Source organism: Rattus rattus, chromosome 17 (genome assembly GCF_011064425.1).
Source record: "Rattus rattus isolate New Zealand chromosome 17, Rrattus_CSIRO_v1, whole genome shotgun sequence".
Taxonomy (NCBI): Eukaryota; Metazoa; Chordata; class Mammalia; order Rodentia; family Muridae; genus Rattus; species Rattus rattus.
Window position 1 is genome coordinate 43,938,114 of NC_046170.1, and position 23,684 is coordinate 43,961,797.

Genomic DNA, 23,684 nt, shown 5'->3' on the forward strand with positions numbered 1-23,684 from the left:
TCATGACCAAGAAGCAAGTTGGGGAGGAAAGGGTTGATTCAGCTCACACTTCCACATTGCTGTTCATCACCAAAGGAAGTCAGGACTGGAACTCAAGCAGGTCAGGAAGCAGGAGCTGATGCAGAGGCCATGGAGGGATGTTACTTACTGGCTTGCTTCCCCTGGCTTGCTCAGCTTGCTCTCTTATATAGAACCCAGGCCCACCAGCCCAGGGACGGCCTCACCTACAATGGGCTGGGCCCTCCCCCCTTGATCACTAATTGAGAAAATGCCTTACAGCTGTGTCTCATGAAGGCCTTTACTCAAGAGAGGCTCCTTTCTCTGTGATAACTCCAGCTTGTGTCAAGTTGACACACAAAACCGGCCAGTGCAGGGGGTTTCTGTATTTGGTTAATGAATGTTATGAGAACAGCAGAATTCTGTGGGCTTAGCTCCTGGACCAAATTAAGAGAAACCAGCTGAACACCAATGTTCATCTCTCTCTGCCCCCTGACTGTGGATGTCTCATGACCGGATGCTTTACGCTCCTGCTACAGGCATTTTCTGCCATGGTGGACTGTGTCTTCAAACTATGAGCTAAAACAAGACCCCCCTTTTAATATTTATTTATTTTATGTGAATACACTGTTGCTCTCCTCAGACACACCAGAAGAGGGCATCGGATCCCATTGCAGATGGTTGTGAGCCACCACGTGGTTGCTGGGATTTGAACTCAGGACCTCTGGAAGAGCAGTCAGTGCTCTTAACCACTGAGCCATCTCTCCAGCCCGAGCCTCTCTTTCCTTAAGCTGCTTTCTCTAGTCTCTGTCACTATGATAAGAAAAGGGGCTGTGCCTACTCGCCCCATAAAGGAACACCCCACTCCTTGACATCCACACACTCAACCGCCGTGGGCTGTGCATGCCACGCTTCCGGTCCGGTCCTCAAACATCCACAATCAACGCTGTCAATGGCAACACTGACTTCCCAGGAAAAGGGCCAGGTGACTGACAGTCTCCAGAAGATGCCATCGATGGCATCCTTACCCTCTGCTTACTCCACATCTTTTTTTTTTTTTTTTTTTTTCGGAGCTGGGGACCGAACCCAGGGCCTTGCGCTTGCTAGGCAAGCGCTCTACCACTGAGCTAAATCCCCAACCCTTTACTCCACATCTTATAGCATAAGCCACATCCTTCGAGATCCCTTCAAACCTCCCCTTCCTTAGCCTCCTGACCTCCCTCTTCTATGTCCCCTCTTCCACAACTTGTCTTTACTCCTCCTGGCACCTTACAGTCAGTGAGCTGTACTTCAGGTCTCATGGAGGATTTCACCTGTCTGTGAGTGACATCCGCTTCCTGCACTGTCATTTACTTGGCCGGCTCCCTTCGCCCCTCTGAGCGTGGTCTTCTGGGGGGGTGGGGGCTGCCAGTTTAACTCTGCAGTGATCCTTTTCTGCTGTCACTTCCGAGGTCCTGCCTGGATCCTGCCCGCTGCTTCTTTTGTGACACTTTGTCCCTAGAGTGCCATCAGCCTCTCACGCTTCCTGCTGGCCGTGATCCCGTCGTGGAGCAGGTGCTCCACCCACGCAGGCCCCGGCTCCTTTCGCAGGTGTGTCCCAGGAGTCAGGATCAGTACTTGAGATGAAACGTGCTCAGAGCCTCATGTGCTCCCACACGCACCCCACAGAGGTACAGAAGAGCAGAAGAGACGGCCGCTTCCTGGGCACCCAAGTGCCAGGCTCAGGGATGCTGCCCTGTAACGCCCGAAGCTCCCTGGAGAGTGTGGCTAGGACATTCTCTGCTCTACCACTTCGAGAAGCAATCAGAGATTCCAAACCACTCTCAGGTGAAGCATCGGGCTGTGGCTATAATCAGTCAGTATCAAAACCTGGGTGGTTCCCTTGCCACCCTGAGAGACACCCATTGTAGGGGCCACTGAGATGGCTTGGCAGGTGAAGTGCTCTCTACTTAAACTGATGACCTAATCAGTCTCATTCCTACAACCCGCATGGGGGTTAAACTCTGAGTTATCCTCTGACCTCCACGCCCATGCACATCTACACACGCATCCTCGTGCAGACACACTCAATATCTTCTTTTAAAAGAAACATATAAGGTGTCTATAGTCACCTCAGCGGTACCCACCTCTTCGCCACACTCTAGCTACACTAGCATGAGTCCTTTTAGAGGTGCCAGGTCTCTAGACAGGTACCAGAGCTGGCACGGTTCACACCTGCCTTCGCAAGCAGCAGCAGGACCCTAACTCCAAAGCTGCTGCCAGAAGCAAAGTCTCATGGGAGTTGAGGGTGCCAGTTCCTTAATGGACCTAGATCCCGGGAGCCTGTAGGAAGGGCTAACTCTCCCTTTTGAGTCTCAGAAACAGAAGCAGGAGGCCTGCTCAGGAGAAACGAACCACAGGTCCAGGAAGACAGAGCAGCTGGAGGATACAGGTGTAGCTTGAATTTTAATTAAAATAATCACAGCACCCAAAGGATTTCCACAGCAATACATGGGGGTGGAGGTGGGGACACGACAGAGACACCACAAGACTCCACATCTCCTTGGTAAGCAACCTTTCCAGCAAAGGCAGTCGGGGTGGTTACTGAACTACTGACTTGGGATGAATAAAAGCAAAGCAGGGGGAGGAGAGATGAGGCCTGACACCTCAGGCTTCATGCGGAGACGCAGGGACAAAAGGCATAGCCAAGGCACAAGTTCTGCAGAGGTGACAAGAAAAGGCCCAGGGGACACTTGTGGATCTAGGATGAAAGGAAATCAAGGTCTGCCTCTTGGGCAGAGAGAACTCACAACGAAAAGGAAATGGGTACAGGCTGGCCACATCGCTAAGTGACAAGGATAGTGCAGCAGAGAGCTGGGGACTTCCCTCTGCAAATCCATGGCTCTCCAGGTCGGAGATGCTCTTTTGCGGTTGTGCGTTTGCCCCAGGCCCACAGCAAGGGGTAACAGCTGTGGAGGTCTCAACGGCAGAAGCTGTGCCTGAGAATCCACGATGAGACAGAGGGAAATTAAGTAGCAAGGAGCCAAACCTTAGCTTGAAAGGAGCCCATGGCAGGGGTGAGCAGTGTAGTGTAGCCTCCCACAAGCCTCAGCAGAAACCAGCCTAGCACACGCCGGATGACTAACTCGGACAGAGGTGACTATCTGCCCGTTCCCTTTCTCACACGGTTAAGCAATGTAGACATAACCCACACTGGACAGTCAAGCTCTGCACACACTGAGAGTCCGTAAGAATGAGTGTGCCCGGAGCTGGCAAGATGGGAAAGGCGCTGCCACCAAGCCCAGTATTCTGTGTTCGATCCCTGGAACCTACGTGGTAGAAGGAGAGAACTGACCCTACAGGCTGTCCTCTGACAAATCACACACACACACACACACACACACACACACACACACACACACACACACGAAAACAAAATAAAAATCTCAAAAGCTTTCTATACCCGAAAACCAGAGTCAGCACAAACATAACAAGAACAGTAAGTGTGTTGCCAGGTAACATTTTAAAAGTGTGTTTATTAGTGCATGTGTGTGCATAATGCCCTCAGAGGCCTGAAGATGAGAGCAGGTCCACTAGAACCAGAGTTGCAAACAGATGTGAGTCACCGTGTGTCTGTTGGGAATCCATCCCAGCTCCTCTGGAAGAGCAGAAGTATTCTTAGCTGCTGAGCCATCTCTCCATGCCTAATGCCTAAATTTGTTTTATAGAAAATATTTATCCTGAGGGCAAGGTTGAAGGAAAACCACACCACACCACATACACACACTCACACACATATATACTGACTCTTACACACTCATACACATATACCCACACTCACATACACATTCACACACACTCACACACACACTCTTACATACTCATCATACACATATACCCACACTCACATTCACACACACTCACATATACCCACACTCACATACACATTCACACACACTCACACACATATACCCACACTCACATACACATTCACACACACACACATATACACACTCACATACTCACACTCTCACACACATACACACATATATACCCATGCTTACATTCTTACATACACATATACACACTCATTCACACACATATACACACACTCTTATACACACACATACACTCACACATACACACTTAAACATACACACACATATATACACACACTCACATACACATACTCACACTCACACACATATATACCTATACACACACATTTTTAAAGAATATTCGTTCAGAGCTGACATGATACAAGACAGAAAAATGGCTTAGACTGTATAGTAATCTTTGTAGAACTGTTCCATGTATTAAAACACATAATACTGAACTAAATAGCTCTTAAGGATTGAATGTAACTTTATAGCCATTTAATTTCATTTGAGAATGTAGCTATTTCAAAGAAATGTCCTATTCGGGACGTCATCTACTGAGTTGGGGTTAAAAGCAGAAAAACGAGAAGCTGAAAATTCAGGAACAGGTGAAAAGTCCAACACTCTTTATTATACCAACTCATGGCACAAACTTAGTCTAGGCCAAAAAAGAATACACAAGTATATATAGAAAAAAGGAATTTCTATAGAAAACCATCTTCACGCCTGGAACGTATGCAAATCCTATAGGAAAGTCGAATGATGTCATTTTCCTATACACCTATGACACCAGTGGAGGTTGAGGCAGTAGGATTACCATGAGTTCAAGGCCAGCTTACCCAGGCACCGAGACCTGGTCAAAGAAGGGGGTGGAAATAAATCCTCGTAATTTTCATCTCTAGACACTAAAACGCCACTCGCTCCACATGAGAGCTGCTGTGAGCACCAGGGATAGGACGCCGTGTTTGTCCTCCAGGAGACAGAGGTCACCGGGATCTGCTCTGACTGTGACTCAGCTCTTGGGTGCTTCCTGGCACTGAACGTGTGGCACTGAACGGAGACTTCCCTAAGGTAATGTGCACTCTCTGTCCCTGCACACAGGCCTCTGTGGTCAACAGCCTGCTAGATTAAGGAGTTCCCGCATTGGCTGCCCCCCCCCCGGAACCCTGAGAACCAAGAGATCAGCCACGGGAGGGTGGTCGTTCTCACCGCACACCACTTATCTCGGCAGGAAGATACAAAACCAATGATTTTGTTAGCCTGAAAGAAAAGCACATTGGTCCACTGCCACATGCATGGCTTTTTCAGGAGATCCTAGGAACAGCGATTTCCTGCAGAAACATGAGTAAAAGAACCACGAGACCCTGAAACTTTCTCCTAAAATTGCCCAAAGACCACCCTGAGGCAGGGAGCGAGGTTCATCACACCCGGCTCTGGCGAATGAAACAGCCATCAGCCCACCAAGCAAACCCTCACATCCGTACAAAAAGACAGACATATGCCAACCAGCACGAGCAGCCGGTAGAGGAACGGACGCACGCCCCAGATGAGGGGACCTCCCTGAACCCTGCAGAAAGTGAACATCTCTCTCTCTTTGCATGAGCTCCCTCCCAGTAGAGCAGCTGCAGGCGAGATCCAGGCTCTGACGGGGTGGAGAATTACTACTCCTGAGCTGTGCGGCTGATCCTTTCAACACTCCACAGCTCACAGATCTTTATGTAAACGCCTTTGGACGCAACTTCAGAAGGTGTTCTTTTTATCTTAGAGGTTCATTCTACAGTCAGCTTCAGTCGTGACTTAAGCAAACAGTTAGTCATTTGGGTAAGATGTGTGTTTAATCTATTATGTGTGCGTGCGCGTGCGACACTGAAGACTGCAAGCCACAAACCCCTGGACCTGTATGACAGAACATGAAAAGTTTCTGATGCAGGAGATCTTGTTCTTTCTTAAATTCTCGGTACTGGGGATCAAAGCTGGAGTCTTACCTGGCAGGCAGGCAGGCACTCCAGCAATGACTTACACCCTCCCAGCCTGAAAATCTCTTGTTTGGGGAGTCAATGTATTATTTTCAAATTACTGTAGAGAAGTGGGCATTTTCTCATAGAGTAGGAGGACAAAAAGAGACATAAATAGAGTTAAGATGGAGAATCGGTACTGGATTGATATGGGGTTCACGCTTAGCATGCACCAGACCTGGGTTCAGTCTCTGCGGGGAGGGGGGGAGGGAGGGAGATGGAGAGAGGGAGAATGTGACTCTAAATAGCCAACTGATATTTGACAAGGGTGCCAAGATGGTTCAATAGAGGAAGAATGGTCTTTCTGAAAAACAGAGCTGAGAAAGTGCAAATCCACATGCAAAAGAGCAAAGCGGGGACCTTGCATCGTTTGGAGCGTAACTCAGAAGGGAGTGAATACAGACAGAAGCTCAGAGGACACAGCTCTGTGCTGCCCCACACTGCCTGCCAGCCTCCGTCCCGGAACCACCCAGCAGTGGATATGTCTGTGAAAGGTTTTCCTGAATAAGTGCTTTGCAGTCGGAAGACCCGCTCTAACCTGAAGACCCGCTCTAACCTGAACTGCATAAAACGGGAAAATCAAGCTAAGCACTGCTGCTCACCCCTCTCTGCTTCCTGACCGCCGAGGCAGCGTGACCAGCGCGCTGCCAAGACTTCCCTCCTTATGACGGACTGTGCCCTCAAACCTCCCCTAAGTTGCTTTCACCGGGGCATTTATCAGAGCAACAGGAAAAGTAAGAGAGCTTCTAGGAGAGAACGGGGGACGCTGTGTAGTGGCCCTGATCTTGTCACTGCTTCCTAGCTAGGACCTCAAAGGCACAAAGATAACACAGGCAGGGGAGGAATCGGCAGGATGCACAGGCTTTCTCAGGCTTTCTGATTTTAAGGATACATTTGAAAGTCATTTTATCGTTGGGATACAGTTCGGTTGAAAAAAAAAAAAAAAAAAAAAAAAAAAGTCATTTATCTACTGGGAAACAATACCCAGGGTATATAAAGGGCTCTTACAACTCAATCGCCAGACCAACAAGGAAATGTGAACAAAGGACAGGATTAGACTGGCCAGAGCAGGCTGGGCAGAGAGATGATTCCACTGGTAAAGTGCTTGCCCTATGGGAATGTGGACCTAAGTTTAATAATCCCTAAACTCACATTTTGAAAAGGCCAGGTGGGTTGGTGTGTGCTTGTGATCCCAGCACTGACAGGGCAGAGACGGTGTGTGTGTGTGTGTGTGTGTGTGTGTGTGTGTGTGTGTGTGTGTGTGTGTCCTGGGGGATCCCAGAAGCGATCTAGCTGAACCAGTGAAATCCAAGTGAGTGTGAGAGATCGTCTCTCAAAAACAAAACAAAACAAAAACCCAAAACAGCAGCAGCAAAGCCGGCGGTGAGGGACGAAGAAACACACCCGAGGTTGACCTCTGGCTCTGGTGCAACCCCACAAACAGGTGCATGGACTGGAACACACATGACCGTGTACTCACACATAAAGAATATTCAAGAAGGGGTAAATAGGAGAGTCGCTCAAATGCATGAGTCACTGGGGCTGCCCAAGTCAGAACAATCGTAGATCCACTTTGCCCTCAGTAGACTAACTAAAGTCAAGCCCATAAACTAGACAGAGTGGGGCCCCGGGGACAAGAAGAAATAGCCTAGCAAGCCACACACTGCTGCCGGGCCTGGGACACAGGTGCAGCCCCAAAGGAAAACAGCAAGGGAAAACCTAAGCCCTTACGGTAGGAGCCGTCAACCCCGCCCCTGAGGTACAGACACAAGAAGGGTGAAGAAGACTGTATTCACACAAAGATTTAATTAAGGTTTTGGCTGTGATCCCCAAATGTTAGTTACAACTCAACGCCCCTCAGCTAATTGCTGGACGGCGTGGTATGAATTGAGAGCTTAAGATCTGAAAGTAAAGAATTCAAAACGTCCCAAAAGCCACTCCCATGAACCTTGGGAACCACCCACCCCACTCCCATGGAGTGGAAAGCACTCCCGAGAAGAGAAACGCAGGATTCATTCACACAAGGAAGCTCGGTTTCGTTTAAAGGACGCTCCCCACAGCAAGACGGAGTCCACCCTTTCTTTTCAACACAGGGTTTCTCTGCAAGGCCCCGGCTGTCCTGGAACTCGCTCTGTAGACCAGGCTGACTGACCCACCTGCCTCTGTCAATGGAAGGCAAGCACAGCTGTCACAGCTGCCACTACCACGGCTCCTCTTTCTCTTTTTAAAAATATTTATTTTTTCATGTGTGTTTTGTTTGCCTGGATGTTAAGTATACCGTGTGCACGCTGTGCCCACAGAGACCACAAGAAAGTATCAGATGCCCTGGGGCTGGAGTCATAGACAATTGTGAGCCACCGTGTAGGGGCTGGAATCAAACCTGGATCCTCGGCAAGGGTCCTAAGTGCTGGGCCATCTCTATTAATACAGTTTTCACCCACAACTAATTTCTAATTGTTCTTGCGCCATGCTCTGGGATCCTGTGTAAATCTCTTTCCCTTGATCACCTCTTTCTCTTCCATTTGTCACCTTCCCCCCGACGCTCCCAGGAGACCGAACCTACTTAACTTTTTATCCCAGAGGCTCAACGTGCTTGTGGAATTAATATCTGGAGTCGTGCCTCTGCTGACAGAGACTTATTGGGAAAACTGTCACTGCCCACTTCGGCGGTGGTCCCCGCCCAGCACACAGTCATGCTGCACACCCCTCCCCCTTCCCCCCCACCCGGGAGATACACAGCGATGTCCAGAGACGGGTTTAGTTAGCACTGAGGAGAGCGAAAGCGAGTGGGCCTGACATTCTTCTTAATGGGCTCATGAAGCACGGGGCGGACTCCCCACAGTCAAAAACAATCTACTCTTAAAGTCTTAACAGACATCGAAACCATGCCCAGCCATCCACCCTCAGGTATGTGGAAAAGTAGAGGTCGTAAAAACGCATGCAAGTGGATGGAGGGATGGGTGGATGGTTAAGAGGGCCTGCTGTCCCGGAAGAGCTGAGTTCAGTTCCCAGCACCCATATCAGGTGGTTCACAACCACCTCTAACTCCATCCAGAATCTGAAGGCTCTGGTTTCCCTGGGAAGAGACACTTCTGCACATACCTGCAGTCGGACACACACTTGCACATAGTTTAAAATAATGAATCTTTTTAAATTATGCATAACTTTTTAAAAATATGAGACATGCAACGGTATGAATGCGTCTTCAAAGTGTGACATAAAGCAACATTATTTTAGGTGATAAATAGTGCCCGTCTCTAGGAGAGGGAGACACTGGCTGTGAGGAGCAGGGGGATCTTCAAGGTCTTGAGGTGTCCTTCACTTGTGCCTGTGTGGGTGTGTGAACGCACCGTGTAAGTGTCATTGTGCTGGGGATTCAGGACACATGTACCCCATGTCTGCTACACTCCCCACAGATGCGTGACTGAGTGCAAGACTCCCTGCAGGCCAAGGCCCATCCCACCACACACATGCTGGTTTGCTGTCCTGAAAGGTGATGTTAATCACTTTGGAGCTGAGCATCTGTCCTGATTAGTTTCCACTGTCAACCTGACAGCACCTAGAGTCCCTGAGGAGGGACTTCAGCTGACGCGCTGCCTAGATCAGGCCATGAGCACGTACAGAGGGTCTTATCCTGACAGCCTTCTTTTATGGTTTTTGCCTTCTATGACTTCCCCATCCTCCCTCAATGACGGAACTTGAAAGTTTAAGATGAAGTAAGCACTTTCCTCCCTCAAGTAGCTTTGAGTCAGTGTCTTATCACTGCACTGCAACAGGATGAAAGTACAAAAGTGGCCCCCAAAGTCTTGGTCCCCAAGGCAAGAGCCACCCACTGTGATGGTTTGTATATGGGAGTGGCACTATTTGGAGGTATGGCCCTGTTGGAATGGGTGTGGCCTTGTTGGAATGGGTGTGGCCCTGTTGGAGGAGGTGTGGCCCTGTTGGAATGGGTGTGGCCTTGTTGGAGTAGGTGTGGCCCTGTTGGAATGGGTGTGGCCTTGTTGGAGTAGGTGTGGTCCTGTTGGAGTGGGTGTAGCCTTGTTTGAGTATGTGGCCCTGTTGGAGTAGGTATGACCTTGTTTGAGTATGTGGCCCTGTTGGACTGGGTGTGGCCTTGTTTGAGTGGGTGTAGCCCTGTTGGAGTGGGTGTGGCCCTGTTGGAGTAGGTGTGGCCCTGTTGGAATGGACTGTGGCTTGTTTAAGTATGTGGCCCTGTTAGAGTAGGTGTGACCTTGTTTGAGTATGTGGCCCTGTTGGAGTAAGTGTGGCCCTGTTGGAGTGGGAGTGGCCTTGTTGGAGGAGGTGTGTCACTGTGGGTGTGTGTTATAAGACCCTCATCCTAGCTGCCTAGAAGCCAGTATTCTGCTAGTAGCCTTCAATGAAAATGTAGAACTCTCAGCTCCTCCTATACCATGCCTGCCTGGATGCTGCCATGTTCCCACTTTGATGATAATGAACTGAACCTCTGAACCTGTAAGCCAGCCCCAATTACATGTTGTCCTTATAGGAGTTGCTTTGGTCATGGTGTTTGTTCACAGCAGTAAAACCCTGACTAAGACACCCACTGATGGATCACAAGCTGGCAGCTCTGTAGAGAGGTGGAAAACTCTGAAGATAGCCTGGCTGAAGGGAGGTCACTGGAGGCATGCCTCTGCGGGGTGTCTCTTGCCTCTGCCCCTCCAATTCCGTCCCCTCTCTGCGTCCCAGCTCCTATTAAGGTGAAGAAGTCCTTACTCCGCCACCAGTTCAGCCTGTCTCACCCCAGCCTCCAAGCAGGGGAGCGAGCAGAGTCTGGGACCTCTAAAACCATAAGCAGGTGTCTGTCTCATGACTAAAACCTCTCCTGGACAGGCCTGTGCCCTCACTGTGGGCAAGAGTGCAAACAGGTATGCTTCTAGAACATTCTTTCAGAACAGGTACCCAAACCTCTAAAAACATACCAAAATCCTTCCCCTTGATTCTCCTAAGCTGGTTTTATGTTAAGGATCAAGTCAAGAATGTGTCCATGCACTAAGATTCGAGGACAGTCACCACGACATTGACTCAATAGTGAAATTATAAAAGGGCAGTAGTGCTGAGTGGGATGGCTCAGTGGTTAAGGTGTTGGCCATCCAAGCCACGAGACCTAAGCGCAATGCCTGGAACCCATGGAGTGTGAAAGGCAAGAACTGCCTCCCCCAGATTGACCTCTGATCTCCATATGCACACCATGGCGCATACACCTTCCCCCCACTTCATACACACACACACACACACACACACTAACAACGTCTTAAGGCCATAGGCTCAAGGCTAACCAGAGGAACCAGCTTATTTTAGATTCGTTAAAATTTTAAGACTTGAAAATCTAATGGGAAATATCCACGGGTCATTAATTGCAATTAAAAATCAGTTCGCCCACTGTGACATAATCTTATAACCTTATAAACATGACTTATGTATTTAGTGTCACAAATGGTTTTCTCCAGATGGAGAAACTGTGGAACTGAAAAAAGGAATTTAATAGATTTTCAAATACAGTCATGGTGTTTAGAAATCAAGGTGAGTTTGACACCCCAGAACTGAGTGGGGGCTTTCCACAGGCCCTGCCAGCACCCATAGCTATAGTTCCTGGGACAGGAAGTCCCGCCTCCTGAAAAGCATGACGATGCTCCTTGGGAAAGTAGAGATCCTACCATCTTCCTGTCCTGCCCTGACAGGAGTTGCTCATAAAAGTATACTCCTGCGTTAAATCCAAGAGCAGCACCCCCACCCCCAACCTAGTGAAAACATGGTTTTATGTGTTAACATGTTAATAAGCCAGGGAAGGTGGCAGAGACGAAGGAAGTTCTAGTAGCAGAAGGGGTCTACGTCGCCTGTCCTGAGGTGTCAGGTGTGGCTAGGCGGACTGCCCTCACAGCTAGGAAGCTAAGACCGTCTTCCTGCGCAGAAATGACGACTTCTGTGCCGGAGTCTGTGTGAACATGAGGTGGGACAAGGCACACATGAGCAGTTACTGATGTGACCCGCACCGGGAGCCCCAGGTTCCCTACTTTGGGCACCCCTGGGATACAGCGCTCCCAGGAAGCCAGCTGCACTGAGCCTGCATGGCTGCCCAACTGTTAGGCAGCACTGCCTGAGATTGCAGTCACAGCTCCCTAAGTCCCAGGTTCCTCCTGCTGCCACAGAGCCAAGACAGAAGGTACTGCTCCCCTGATTCCACAGGAAGCCCTCCTGCTCCCCCCAGTCACAGACCGCACTTAACTCTGGTCTTGTTCTCTTCTTACCCATGAGTTGAAAAGGCTTTACTAGATGGTATTAGAGGGATTCACAACTGGACAGGACTTCAGAGAACGTCTGTGGAGTGCTCAGCTATAAATGGGACAAGGATATCACACCCCTGCCCAAAAGGGAACATTGGAGAAGAGGAAGTGGGAAGATATAAAAGCCAGGCTGGGGGGCGGGGGACCTGGGGTGGTGCAGCGTCTCCTGGACACGAAGGACCACTACACTCAAGAACTCATAAGCTTAGGATCAAGTCAGTCTACGTTCCAGCATAAACGCCGCACAGCACCCCCACCCCAGCTAAGGAGCTTTGATACTTAGTATCTGCTAAGAGCTTTGATACTATCTACTAAGAAAGAGTTCTCTTTAGGGATGAGGTAACTGCTAGGTTGACCGTGCTCCAGTGGACAGTCCCACATCTCTGCATATATGGGCAGCATAAATTAGACTCAGTAGGTTATTAAAAAGGGAAGGGAAGGATATAGGTAGGGAAGGAGGAAGGAAGAGAGAACGAACAAAGTTGGGCGGTAGATGTGAGGGGAGCAGTTCTGGGAAGAGTTGGGGGAAAGAGTGTGTGAAATTGACCGAAATACATTGAATGTTTGCAGGAAACCCTCAAAGAATAAATATATAATAAACAAGACAATTACTACAAACATTAAACATAAAAGACTATTAGTAAACCAGCAGTAAGCCAGGTGTGGTGGCCCATGCCTTTAATCGAAGCACTTGGAAGGCAGAGACAGGTAGATGTCTGGGTTTGAGGCCAGCCTTGGTTTACAGAGTGAGTTTCAGGACAGCCAGGTTACACAGAGAAACTCTGCCTCAATAATAATAAAATAATAATAATTAGTAATCATCATCATTATCTAGCAGTAAACTCTAAGCACAAAAATTCAACAATGTTAATTTCCAACCCCATGTTCCTCTTATCTTCCCAAGGTCAGGTTTCTACTGGAGTCTCCGGGCAGTTAATGGATTAGAGGGGACCTGTCAGTCACCACAGAAACCCAGCAAAGTTAGAACAGGCGACCAGAGACTGGTGCTGCCTGCTTCTCTGCCTCCTCAAGAAGCGATGGGAGGCCTGCTTGGAGGTAGAAGCCTGAAGGTCAGAGGCGCCAGACACAGCCTGCCTGAATTTCATACTGCTCCCAGGAGAACTTTGCACGCTGCTGGCGATTGGCACAATGGGAAGGCAAGGGAGGCTGACAGCTTGCTGGGCTATTTTGGGGGTTTCAGCTGTAAGTCTAGACCCTGTGCTCCCAGAAAGCAGTTCAGTTCCCTGGAGACTCTCCCATCTACACAAGGATTAAAGCATGGACACCAGCCTGCCACTGTTTATCTCTAAGTCTTCCCAAGGGGACCCACACCTCAGAGCAGACCCTGAGGGATGTACGAGCCACTCCCCTGCCATTGCCAGCTGTACTTCCCCAAGCATGCTCCATCCAGACCGCGGAAGCCATGGAAAATGGGGATGAGGCTGGGAAGACTTAACAGTCTGAAGGGCCAGGATTCTCACGAGTAACTACGGAATCTCTCCTTCCCTCGTCTCAGTTCAGCACCAATGGCTCTCTATTATATATACACAAAAATCTCCATGGAGCCACAGAACTGCTCTCCAGCAGTTCAATATGTAATGGTCCCATCATGCACCTCTTTCCTGCCCGAAGACTCAGCAAAGGTCTCCAGGTCTTCAAGGGAGTAAAGCTGCATTCTCCCCAAAGAAAAGAAACTCTTCCCCAGCTTGACCACCAGCAGCCAGGCAGCGGTTCGCACCATCTGCACACTCACACCCATGCACGGATACTGTTGCTTACAGTGGGGCAAGTCCGCAAGTCCCATAGCAACCTAGAGTCCTATGCAGTCCTCACTAGACTGCTGCAGCCGTAGCCAAGGCAAATGTTCTATTATGAAACAATGTAACATTGTAACAGATCAAAACACCACTCTTCCTCCCCCTCCCCCTCCCCGCCCAGTTACATCTGTTAAACAACTGGGCCACACAGAAGGGAGAGAGGCTGCGTTTGTGGAGGTGGAGAGCAGCAGTTGTTGGAGTGTCCCTGACGCTGTAGCTTTGCAGACTGACCCTCTTGGCTGAGCGCTGCAGCACCGGCTTCCTAATAAACACATCCATCTCTCCCCATGCCACTGGGCTCAAGGATCTTTTCTGACTAACCTGGAAGTCGGAATCTATTTTAAGCTCTGATAAATCACTTTCTTTGGCTCAACAAGCCATCCACTTTGTCCCTCTCTCCTTTCTCCATGTTTCTCTCGGGGAGCAGGTACCGCCTAGGAAATTCTAAAGTAGATCTAAATTTAAAAGAGAGGAGCACCCCTAAAGCAGAAAAACAACACTGGCCACAAATACCCAGCAAACGGCCGAGGAGCCTCTGGGTGACTCTCAGGAACAGGCACAAACTCAGTGGCACTGTCAGAAAGCAGGATGTGAACCTAATGCTAGTGACAGGCAATCCTGGTCTTCATGCTGGGAGTGCACAGTGGATAGATGGCTTTGCTTCCGGACATCTTGACTTACAGGTTACTGAGAAATAAACTACTGGTTAAATCACTTCGGCGTGTTTAACCTTCTCAATACCAGGCCCTTCATCTAAAGTAATCCTAACCCAGCACAACATCCCTATTTTGCCCTTTGACTTCAGCTTTGCTGAGCTCTCCTCTGTAGATGGCTACCTTAAGTGCTACAAGATAACACGGGATCGCAGAGGCTCACAGCACAAAGACTGACAAACCAGGGCACCGGGCTGGTCCACTCCCAGGAGCCGATATGGAAAGCAGTTGCCCAGGGCAGGAGGCCCGTAAGGCACACTGGGAAATGAAGGGTGGTACAGGAGGACAACTGAGAGGACCATTAGCCACAGCCAAATGGCTGGGCTTTAAAAATATACCCACTTAGAACCTTGCAGGGTGATAGTGAATCTCTAATCCAGTTGCCACTTTGCCCATCCACACTGCGGCCTGGCAAGGTTGCAGACCACTCCCTCCTCCAGAGATGGGCCAACCTTTCCCATTGCCAGCTCCCTGCAGCTAGGTTTCCATACCCAAGCCCTGGAGCCTGCCTCCTGTGCACCTGTCATGTACACTGCCCAAAGTGTGTGTGAGGGAGAGAGAGATGGGGGAGGGGGAGAAAGGGGAGGGAGGGAGGAGGAGAGAGAGAGAGAGAGAGAGAGAGAGAGAGAGAGAGAGAGAGATTATGCAAAGGGCACTCCTGGTGCCCATTCACACTGATTGTGTGCACTTCACAGAATATGGGATAACCTCTGCCTGCCAGGAAGCCATGGAGCCTAAACAGCGGCCCTGAGGGTCAAATGGAAAAGCACCTTCTACCTCTCAGAAAGCAGAAGCTGAGATGCTGCAAAGCAGCAGTACTCCAGAATTCAACTCTGCAGAAGCCAAGAGCCGAGGGCCCAGAGTGTCAGAGTGGCTGCCCTCAGTTCCAGTCGCCTCCAGATTACCAGAGTCTGGTCCACACACCTTGAAAGTAACTCGGACTAACACTCCCTAACGCAGTGGAATCACCCTTCGCTCCTTCCGGTGCTCAGCGAGGGATCGACTGGCGCCACAGGGAGTTTCTTAGGAAAACAGAGCTCAGAGAAGATCCTGAGGTGCCCTCGCACTGGGCTCTCTCTCTGTGCTTCAGCGGCGACCGGCCTGACCCCTGACACCTAGGTCCTGCATACTGCAAATGATCCAGCCTCAGCCATGCCAGGCGTTTGGATCCCCTCCACCAGGAAAGCCATACTTTACTGACCCCACAGGTGTGACACTGCCAGACGACGGATAGCCTCTGGCAAAGTGCTGGCGTGGTCTCCACCCACGAGAAACCTGGGACCACCACCCTGTGCAGAAGGACTGACTGTCTCTATTTAATCCTTGCTCCCCCAAACCGCTGTTTCCACAAACACACAGGTGCGGGTCGGCTGTGTCTGGAACCAGTCTGGCCCGTGCTCCAGCCTTCAGACCGCGCCCTGTGTCCCTCCATCCCAATGTCCCCGGTCGATCCTCACCACCGGTGTCCTCGAAGCGCGGAGGCGGGCGATCCCTCAGCACGGTGCTCCAACCCCCACCGGTCTCGTCCTCCTCCAGTTCCAAGGGATCCGCGGCGTGGGGTGGCGGGGCGGTCCCTGGAGGCGCTGGGCGCTCGCGCTCATCGTCCGAGGAGGCGGCCGAGGAGGAGCGCGAGGCTGCGGAGGTGCTGTAGAAGGGGTTCCCGCCGCTGTCCGGGCCCGACTCGCCGAACACGTCGTCCGAGATGTGCAGGCTCTCGTAGCGTGCACGGGCTGCCTCCAGTAGCGCCGGGGCCCTCTTCCGCGCGCCCCCGCCGCCCTCGGCCATGGCCCCGGCCGCCGCCCGCGCGCCCACACCCCACAGCGCCTCCCAGCCGCACACGCCGGGCCTGGGACCCCTGCCGCGACCCGCGGCTCCCCACCAGCGCAGCCCCAGCACAGCGCGCGCCGCCCGCGCCCGGCCGGCCCGCCGTCTTGGCCGCTCGGGCCGCGCGCCCGGGATGCGCCTTGAGCTCAGGCGCCGCTGGCTGCGGCCGCGGCGGGAAGAGACTCAGCCGCTGCCCGGAGCCGCCGCCGCCCCCACCCGCTGCGTCTCCGCCGCGCCCGGCCCCGTCGCGTCCCCGCGCACCCTCCCCGCGGCAACCGCGTTGCGCCGCCGACCTTCCCAGGCGCGAGCCGTGGACCGGGCCCGCCTCCAGCACCTCCAGCCGCTGGCCAATGGAGAGCGCGGGCCTCGCGGGGGCGGGGATAGCCCGTCGCCCCGCCTCCTAGGGGCGTGGCGCGAGGGCAGTCACACGCGGGGAGCACCGCCCATAGGCTCTTAGTGGCTCGCGGGCGTGGTGCTCCTAGTGCTCCGTGCTCTCTGGCCCGCCCCTTGCGCAGCCGCGCCCGGAGCCGGGGAGCTGTCCGCCTAGCGGTTCTGAAATTCACGCTGCGGACACGCTCCAGGTGGGCGGCCCGCGGAGGCTGAGCCGGGTGCTCCCATGAATCTCACGCTGCCCTCCTACCTTCCCCGAACCTTGCTCTGTTGAGAAGCTGGGTCAGACACTAAAACAATCTCTCCTCCAACAACTGTCATGTAAGGACCGCAACCCTGGACTAAGGTGGCTTGTCATTTCTCACAGTCCTTGACGCTGACACCTTCTGAACTCAAAACTGCTTCCAGGAGACCGATCACCACCTGCGCTCTGGTATCGCTTGCGCAGTTCTAGGACACACACATCTGGAAGAGGATTATAAGATCAGGAAACAAACAGCTGGTCACCAGGGCTTCAGCACTCTAACAATGGAGCAGAGTCCGTCTCCTCTCTTCTGGGGCAAAGTGTGAGGCTGGTCGGCCTGCAGGCCTCCCCTCATCAGAATGTCTTCTCCCCTCCTCCTCCCTAACACAATGCAATAAGTCACATTAATGGTAATTGTGTCATAAAGTCACTTTCACTCCGACATAAAATAAATCAAGTAGATGTGAAGGGCTTGAAACCCCTATTGGGTGTAGTAAATAATAATTACACAAACGGAAGACGATGGGTTTCTATTTCAAAGAATAAGGGTGCTGGGACTCATCTGCCACCCACCGACTGAGCTTTTCGCTCATGTCTTCCTATGCCCAGGCCCTGTGCCCTCCAAACCCAGGTCTCCGCACAGGCTTGAATACAGGATAATCACAAGCAGTCGGGATGGAAAGAGAAAGGGACTTACAGATCATCCTCTTCTGTGTGTGTTTAGCTGATAAGCAAGAAAGTATTTGCAAAGCATTACAAGGCTCTTGGAAAAGCATGCCAAAGAAAAGGGAGTTTCTAGAATTCCTGCATGAAGCAATCTGCCAAAGGTTGTGATTTGGGTACCTATAAACAGACTTGGTTAGAAAGGGGATGAAAAAAGGAGCTAATGTGGGTGTGGTTCTGGCCAATTTACCAGCAGGGGAGCGTGGGACAGAAGAGAAACAGTTAAAGCACAGGCAGTCATTCACTGACCCTGATATGGTGCTCAGACCAAGGAAATACAGGGCCCTTTGTGCTTTCTGGACTCCTCTTCCAGTAGCTCACATGGGCAGCAACAGAAGAAGAGGATTATATGATCAGGCCTGGGGATTTAGTTCAGCGAGCAAACTGTTACTAAGCACTCGAGAACCCCTTGGTCTGATCTCCAGGAATGCACGAACCAGCTGTGGTGGTGCAAGCTTGTGATCTGAAGCACTTGGGGGATGGAGGCCATCGAGTCAGAAGTTCAAGGTCACCCTTAAGGACATAGTGAGATAGCAAGTTGGAGGCCAGCCCGGGTACAGTAGACGTTATCTCCAAAAGGAAAAATAAAGAAAGAAGAGGAAGCAGAGAAAGAGAAGGAAGAGACCAGGGAACAACAGTTTATCAAATAGAAAGCAGAAAAGGGAACATGCCTTGGTGGTGGAGGCTGGGGAAATGGTTCAGTGGTTAAGAGCACAGGCTACTCTTACAGGAACTAGGTTTAGTGCCCAGCACCCATACGGTGGCTCAGAACTGTCATAACTCCAGACATAGGGAATCTGATGCCCTCTTCTAGCCTCTGAATGTAACAGGCATGCACACGGTGCACATACATGCACACATGCAGGCAAAATACATACCTAACATACAAATGAATACATTGTTTTTTAAATGAAACATTGTTGCCATTTTTAATTGTGTCTGAGTCTTCTTTATATCTTTAATTTTGTATCGATTGACTGATTCATTCATTCACTCACTTGTTGAGGTGCTTGGGATTGTACTAAGAGCCTTGCATGCTTAGTAACAATTTGCCAGCTGAACTGGACTGCTGTGCTGTATTCTGAGCCCCTGAGCCTCCTTTTACAGTGCACCGCCTTAGGTTGTCTTGTTTTGTTTGTTTTCCCGTTGACATGATAAGATGGTCTGACAGGAGCAATGTAAGGGAGAACAGGTTTACTCTGGTTCACAGCTGAAGGGCACAGCGCACGATACATGCCACCATGCCAGTTTCTTATACTGGTTCTGGGGAGCAAACTGAAGTCCTCGGACTTGTAAAGCAAGCACTTGACAAACTGACCAACTGCCATAGTTCCATTCAACTTGCAGGCTGCTAAGCTGCTGAGGCAGCCTGTCCCAGAACCACGCCCTTTTTGGATCAGCATTTAAAGCCAACCAATACCACACACTCGCCCCCCCACCCCACCCCACCCCCGCCACCAGTTAATTAGAATTAACACCAGGGAGGTTGGCAAGCAAGAATCCAGGGAAGGACATGAAAAAGGAGGCAGGGAAGTGGTTTCTTATCCTGAGGATTTTTTTCCTCCTTGAGCTGTTTGGATAATTTACATTCCCGTGTGACAATCTAGGGCAGTAGATCCCTGCTGGGGACCACAAATAGCTCTGATTACTGTTTCAACCTGCCTTTCTCTTTCTGGGGTTTGAAATGATTTTTTCTTCAAGTGAATATCATGGAATGTTGAGAGTGAAAAAAGTATTGCGAGTTAGGTTTTTATATTCTTAGATAGCATGGAAATTTAAAGGATCTGTGCTGATTCCAAAACTCACCCCTACGAGTTGTGGGTTGGTTTTGTAGATAGACTTGCCTATGTTGTCCATGGTGGATTTTAGGGGTGGGTCACCCAGTCTCTCCTCCTCATTCTCCTCCTAAATTGGAGTCTCCCTGTATAGCCCATGATGGCTTTGAACTCCTAGTAATCCTCCTGCAGCAGAAAACCTAGGTGAAGAGTAGGGTTCAGATGGCAGTGCACAAAGCCTCATGGAGTTAGCAGTTGAGAGAACACAAGTTGAACAGAGGCTACAAAAGCCATGTATATTGGCCAGAGCTGTGGCCCAGGCACAGAGGCACATGGCTAAGAACACTGGGTAGAGATTTAAGTATCTGATTGGGCATCTGATGCAGGAAGCTGTAGCTAGAATGACTGGAGGGCTGGAGAGACAGCTCAGCAGTTAAGAGCACTTTCTGCTCTTCCAGAGGACATACATGAGTCCAGGTCCCATGTCTAGTGGCTCATTGCTGCGTGTAAGTCCAGCTCTAGGGGATCGAACACATTTCTCTGGACTCTACAGACACATGTGTGCACACACATGCAGACTCACACAAAAATAAAAACTGAAAAATAAATTTACACAGTGGAGTATGCTTGTATTAATATTATCATTAATGTAATTTGTATTTTATATATTGTCTAAAATTATATTAATCACAATATTGTAATTTAGAATATATTATAATACAAAGTATTATTATGCAAATGAGCAAAATGGCTTAGGTAATATAAAAGCCCAGCTTTTTGTACAGAATGCCCATTTGAATGGCTAAACTTTCTTCTCTGGCTGTCTTCTTCCTTTGTGTTTTAGTTAGGTTTCCATTGCTGTGAACAGACACCATGACCAAGGCAGCTCTTTTAAAAAAAAAACATGTAATTGGGGCTGGCTTACAGTTTCAGAGGTTCAGTCCATCATCATCATGGCGGGAGCATGGTAGAGGCCAGGCAGAAATGGTGCTGGAGAAGGAGCTGTTCTGAGGGCAGGCAGGGGGAAACTGGCTTCTGCAGGCAGCCAGGAAGAGGGTTTGAATCCACACTGGGTGGAGCCTGAGCATGGAGACCTCAAAGCCCGCCCACACAGTGACACACTTCCTCCAACAAGGCCACACCTCCTAATAAAGTCACTCCTTATGGGCCAAGCATTCAAATGCACCAGTCTATGGGAACCAAACCAACTCAAACCACAACACCTTGGAAGTGGGTTTTTTTTTTTTCTTTAAATTTTCTCTCATTGGCTGGGCAAGGTAGTCTATACTTTCTTTTTATACCTCAACATAATATGTTTATTGATTATTTGGGAATTTCACACAATGGACCCTGCTCCTCACACTTGCTTTCCAGTCCTCCCAGGTCCACACTCCCCTCTTGTGCCCTACACAAAAAGATAAAAAACAAAAACAAAACCACCAAGTCCCATTTGTGTTGCCTATATACTCATTAGAGCATGGCCAAACTCCCAGTGGGCAGCTCATTAAAGAAAACTGAACCCTACACACACACACACACACACACGGCAGAAGCCATCAACTAGCCTCACACCTGTCATGCCAGCACTCAGAAGGCAGAGGCAAGCAGATCTCTGTGAGTTGAAGGCCGCCTGGTCTAATAGCAAGTTCCAAGACAGCCAGGGCCACACATCGAGATCTTATCTCAAAACAAACAAAACAAAAACAAACAAGCAAAAAAGTTCTCCCACCAGGGATGAAGTCCCTGATGAGCTTTTTAATAATAAACAAACAAACAAACAAACAAATAAATGGATTTTGGAGGGGAAAGTGGTAGTGAGGGGCTAGAGGAGGGACAGAGGGTAGGGAATGGGGTGATTTGGGCAAACCTTGTAATATATGCGTACAGAGCTCTCACTCTGCTCTGTACTGTACACATGTCTCTGTCCAAGTCTTTGTTCCTGGGCACAAGAACCTGGAAATCCCAGCGGCTTTGCGGAAGCCATCTCTGCATAGTCTACTCCTAACGGTGGCTACCTAGGATGCCTTTAGCTTCATTTTTACCTCATCCCACTCCCACTGCTTACCCTTATCTGTACCGAAGCCACGGGATCACACCGGAAAGGTGACAGCTGATAGGAATTACGTGTGCCCTGTGTGTGTAAGGGCTACTGCTTCAGAGCTTGGCTCTGTCCAGGAAAAGAACTTTCCTTCTCCCCACCCGTATTAATTGCCGTTTGGGAACCGATGAAGCAGCGGCGGTCGTTGTGCTCAGTTTACTGGGTCATACAGACGACACAGGATTTTCTTTAAAAACTGCTCAAGAGCGCAGGAGCCTCCCAGAGAGGAGAGGGGAGGGTGAAGGATGTTAGGGAAAAAATCCGAGGGGTGTTTCCAGACTGTAATGCTGGGCAGCCCTTATGCTACCACTGGAATCACCCTGCTGTCCCCTCAACTGAATCTCATGTACAGTGTGGTGAAAGGCCAGACAGCTACAAACCCATACAGCAAACCCAGGTGGCCCTGTTGGAGATTGGTTCCAATGCTTTGATTCAATGGGGATGCAATCAGGAATCTGCAAGTCCAGATGCTGAAAGTCCTTGTCCCCAATTGGTTTTTGATCCATCAATAAAGAGGCTAAGAACCAGTGGCTGAAGAAGGGGCGGGGCTATTAGAGTTGTCGGAGTAGGATGCAGAGAGGAACAGAGCAGAATCACCAGGACTTATGGTAGCAGGATGAGATGCAGGAACAGCAGGAGACGAAGCCAATCAGTCAGTGTGAGACTTCAGGTAAGTGGCCACTAGCCACTTCCCCTATTGGGCCGGAGGTAGCCGGGGAAGGTTTAGGAGTGCCCAGCCTTTGAGGTAGCCATGACATTTAAAAAATAAACTAACCTGTGTGTGTCTTTCATTCGCGGATCCAAAAATGGCTCCTAGGCAGGTGCGCAGAGAGCCAAAGTGGTGTAGCTGAAACTCACCGCTACGTGTACCCCCATGGGAGAGAAAGAAAACAAACAGAAGCACTCAAATAGGAATTTTCATAATATTTAGTTCAATTTCTGCCCATTCCCCATCATCCTGCCAGGTAACGTCGTCAGCCACCCCACTCCCGAAAATTCTGCGGTTTGTATGTAATCCCCACCATTCTCCTGGGAATTCCATTTCAGGACAAAGTGAGGAATCGGCGAAGGCTCTGGCAGGAGTCAGGTGTACCTCAGAACCTGCTGTTGCCCGCTGAAGCTCTTCCCAAGACTCCTCACAGACACGCGGGACCCGTGGGACATTTATTCCTCTTCATTTTCAAACTCTTTCTACAGACACTGCTCTTGGCCCAAGAAGACAAACCAAGACTTCCCGCACCGTGACTTCTGCTCCTACGGGGTCTCCGCCCTCCTTCCCCTGCTGCCTGGCCAGATGCCCGGTCTGGTCTGCTAGACCAAAGCTGGAAGCCATGAACTGCTATGTTTCTGTGCACAAGAAACTGGGCCTTAATTATAGTATGTAAGAGGTAGGGATGCCGTGAGGGCTAGGAACATGTTGAAATGACATCACAGAGATGGGGAAAATGCCATGCGCTCTTAGTTACCACATGCTCCATCTTACCAGGATAGAGGGGCACATCAGTATTTTAGATAATTGCTATGTTTTATATGCACATATGTAAATGTCATGCAAATATATGTAAATATAGACATAAAGGCAGATGTGCAGAAATAACATATTAAGAAATTTAACAAACTTTTTTATTTTAAATACTCATTGCAAGCCCCGTCTCTACCTCCTGGCAGCAACAGGGTGGGCCCTATGCTGCTTGGGAGGCCTGCAGGGCACAGAGTGCCCAGGGGACTGCATTCCACTACAGCAGAGACAAAGCCATTCCTCAGCAGCAGAGAAGCTACCTTACCTGCTCCAGGCTCTTAGTGTATGCAGGCTCTAGAGAGAAGTGCCATCGAAGGTGGCAGTGGCAGTGTTTCAGCTCCAGAAACATCACATGACTCTGACCTCCTCCTCACCAGCCCCCTACCACTCCCAAGCCAAAGTCTTTTTTT

The 23,684-nt window shown here is 50.1% G+C and overlaps 1 protein-coding gene across 1 annotated transcript in view; it reads right to left on the reverse strand.

Moving 5' to 3' along the window:
- Pgbd5 (piggyBac transposable element derived 5) overlaps positions 1 to 16,521 on the reverse strand; it is a 62,690-nt gene extending 46,169 nt beyond the window's left edge. The window contains exon 1 of the mRNA XM_032887618.1: positions 16,159 to 16,521. Within this exon, the coding sequence (XP_032743509.1) occupies positions 16,159 to 16,486 (328 nt within the window). The 5' untranslated portion in view covers positions 16,487 to 16,521. The remainder of the gene's footprint in view (positions 1 to 16,158) is intronic.
- Between the last annotated feature and the right edge of the window lie 7,163 nt (positions 16,522 to 23,684).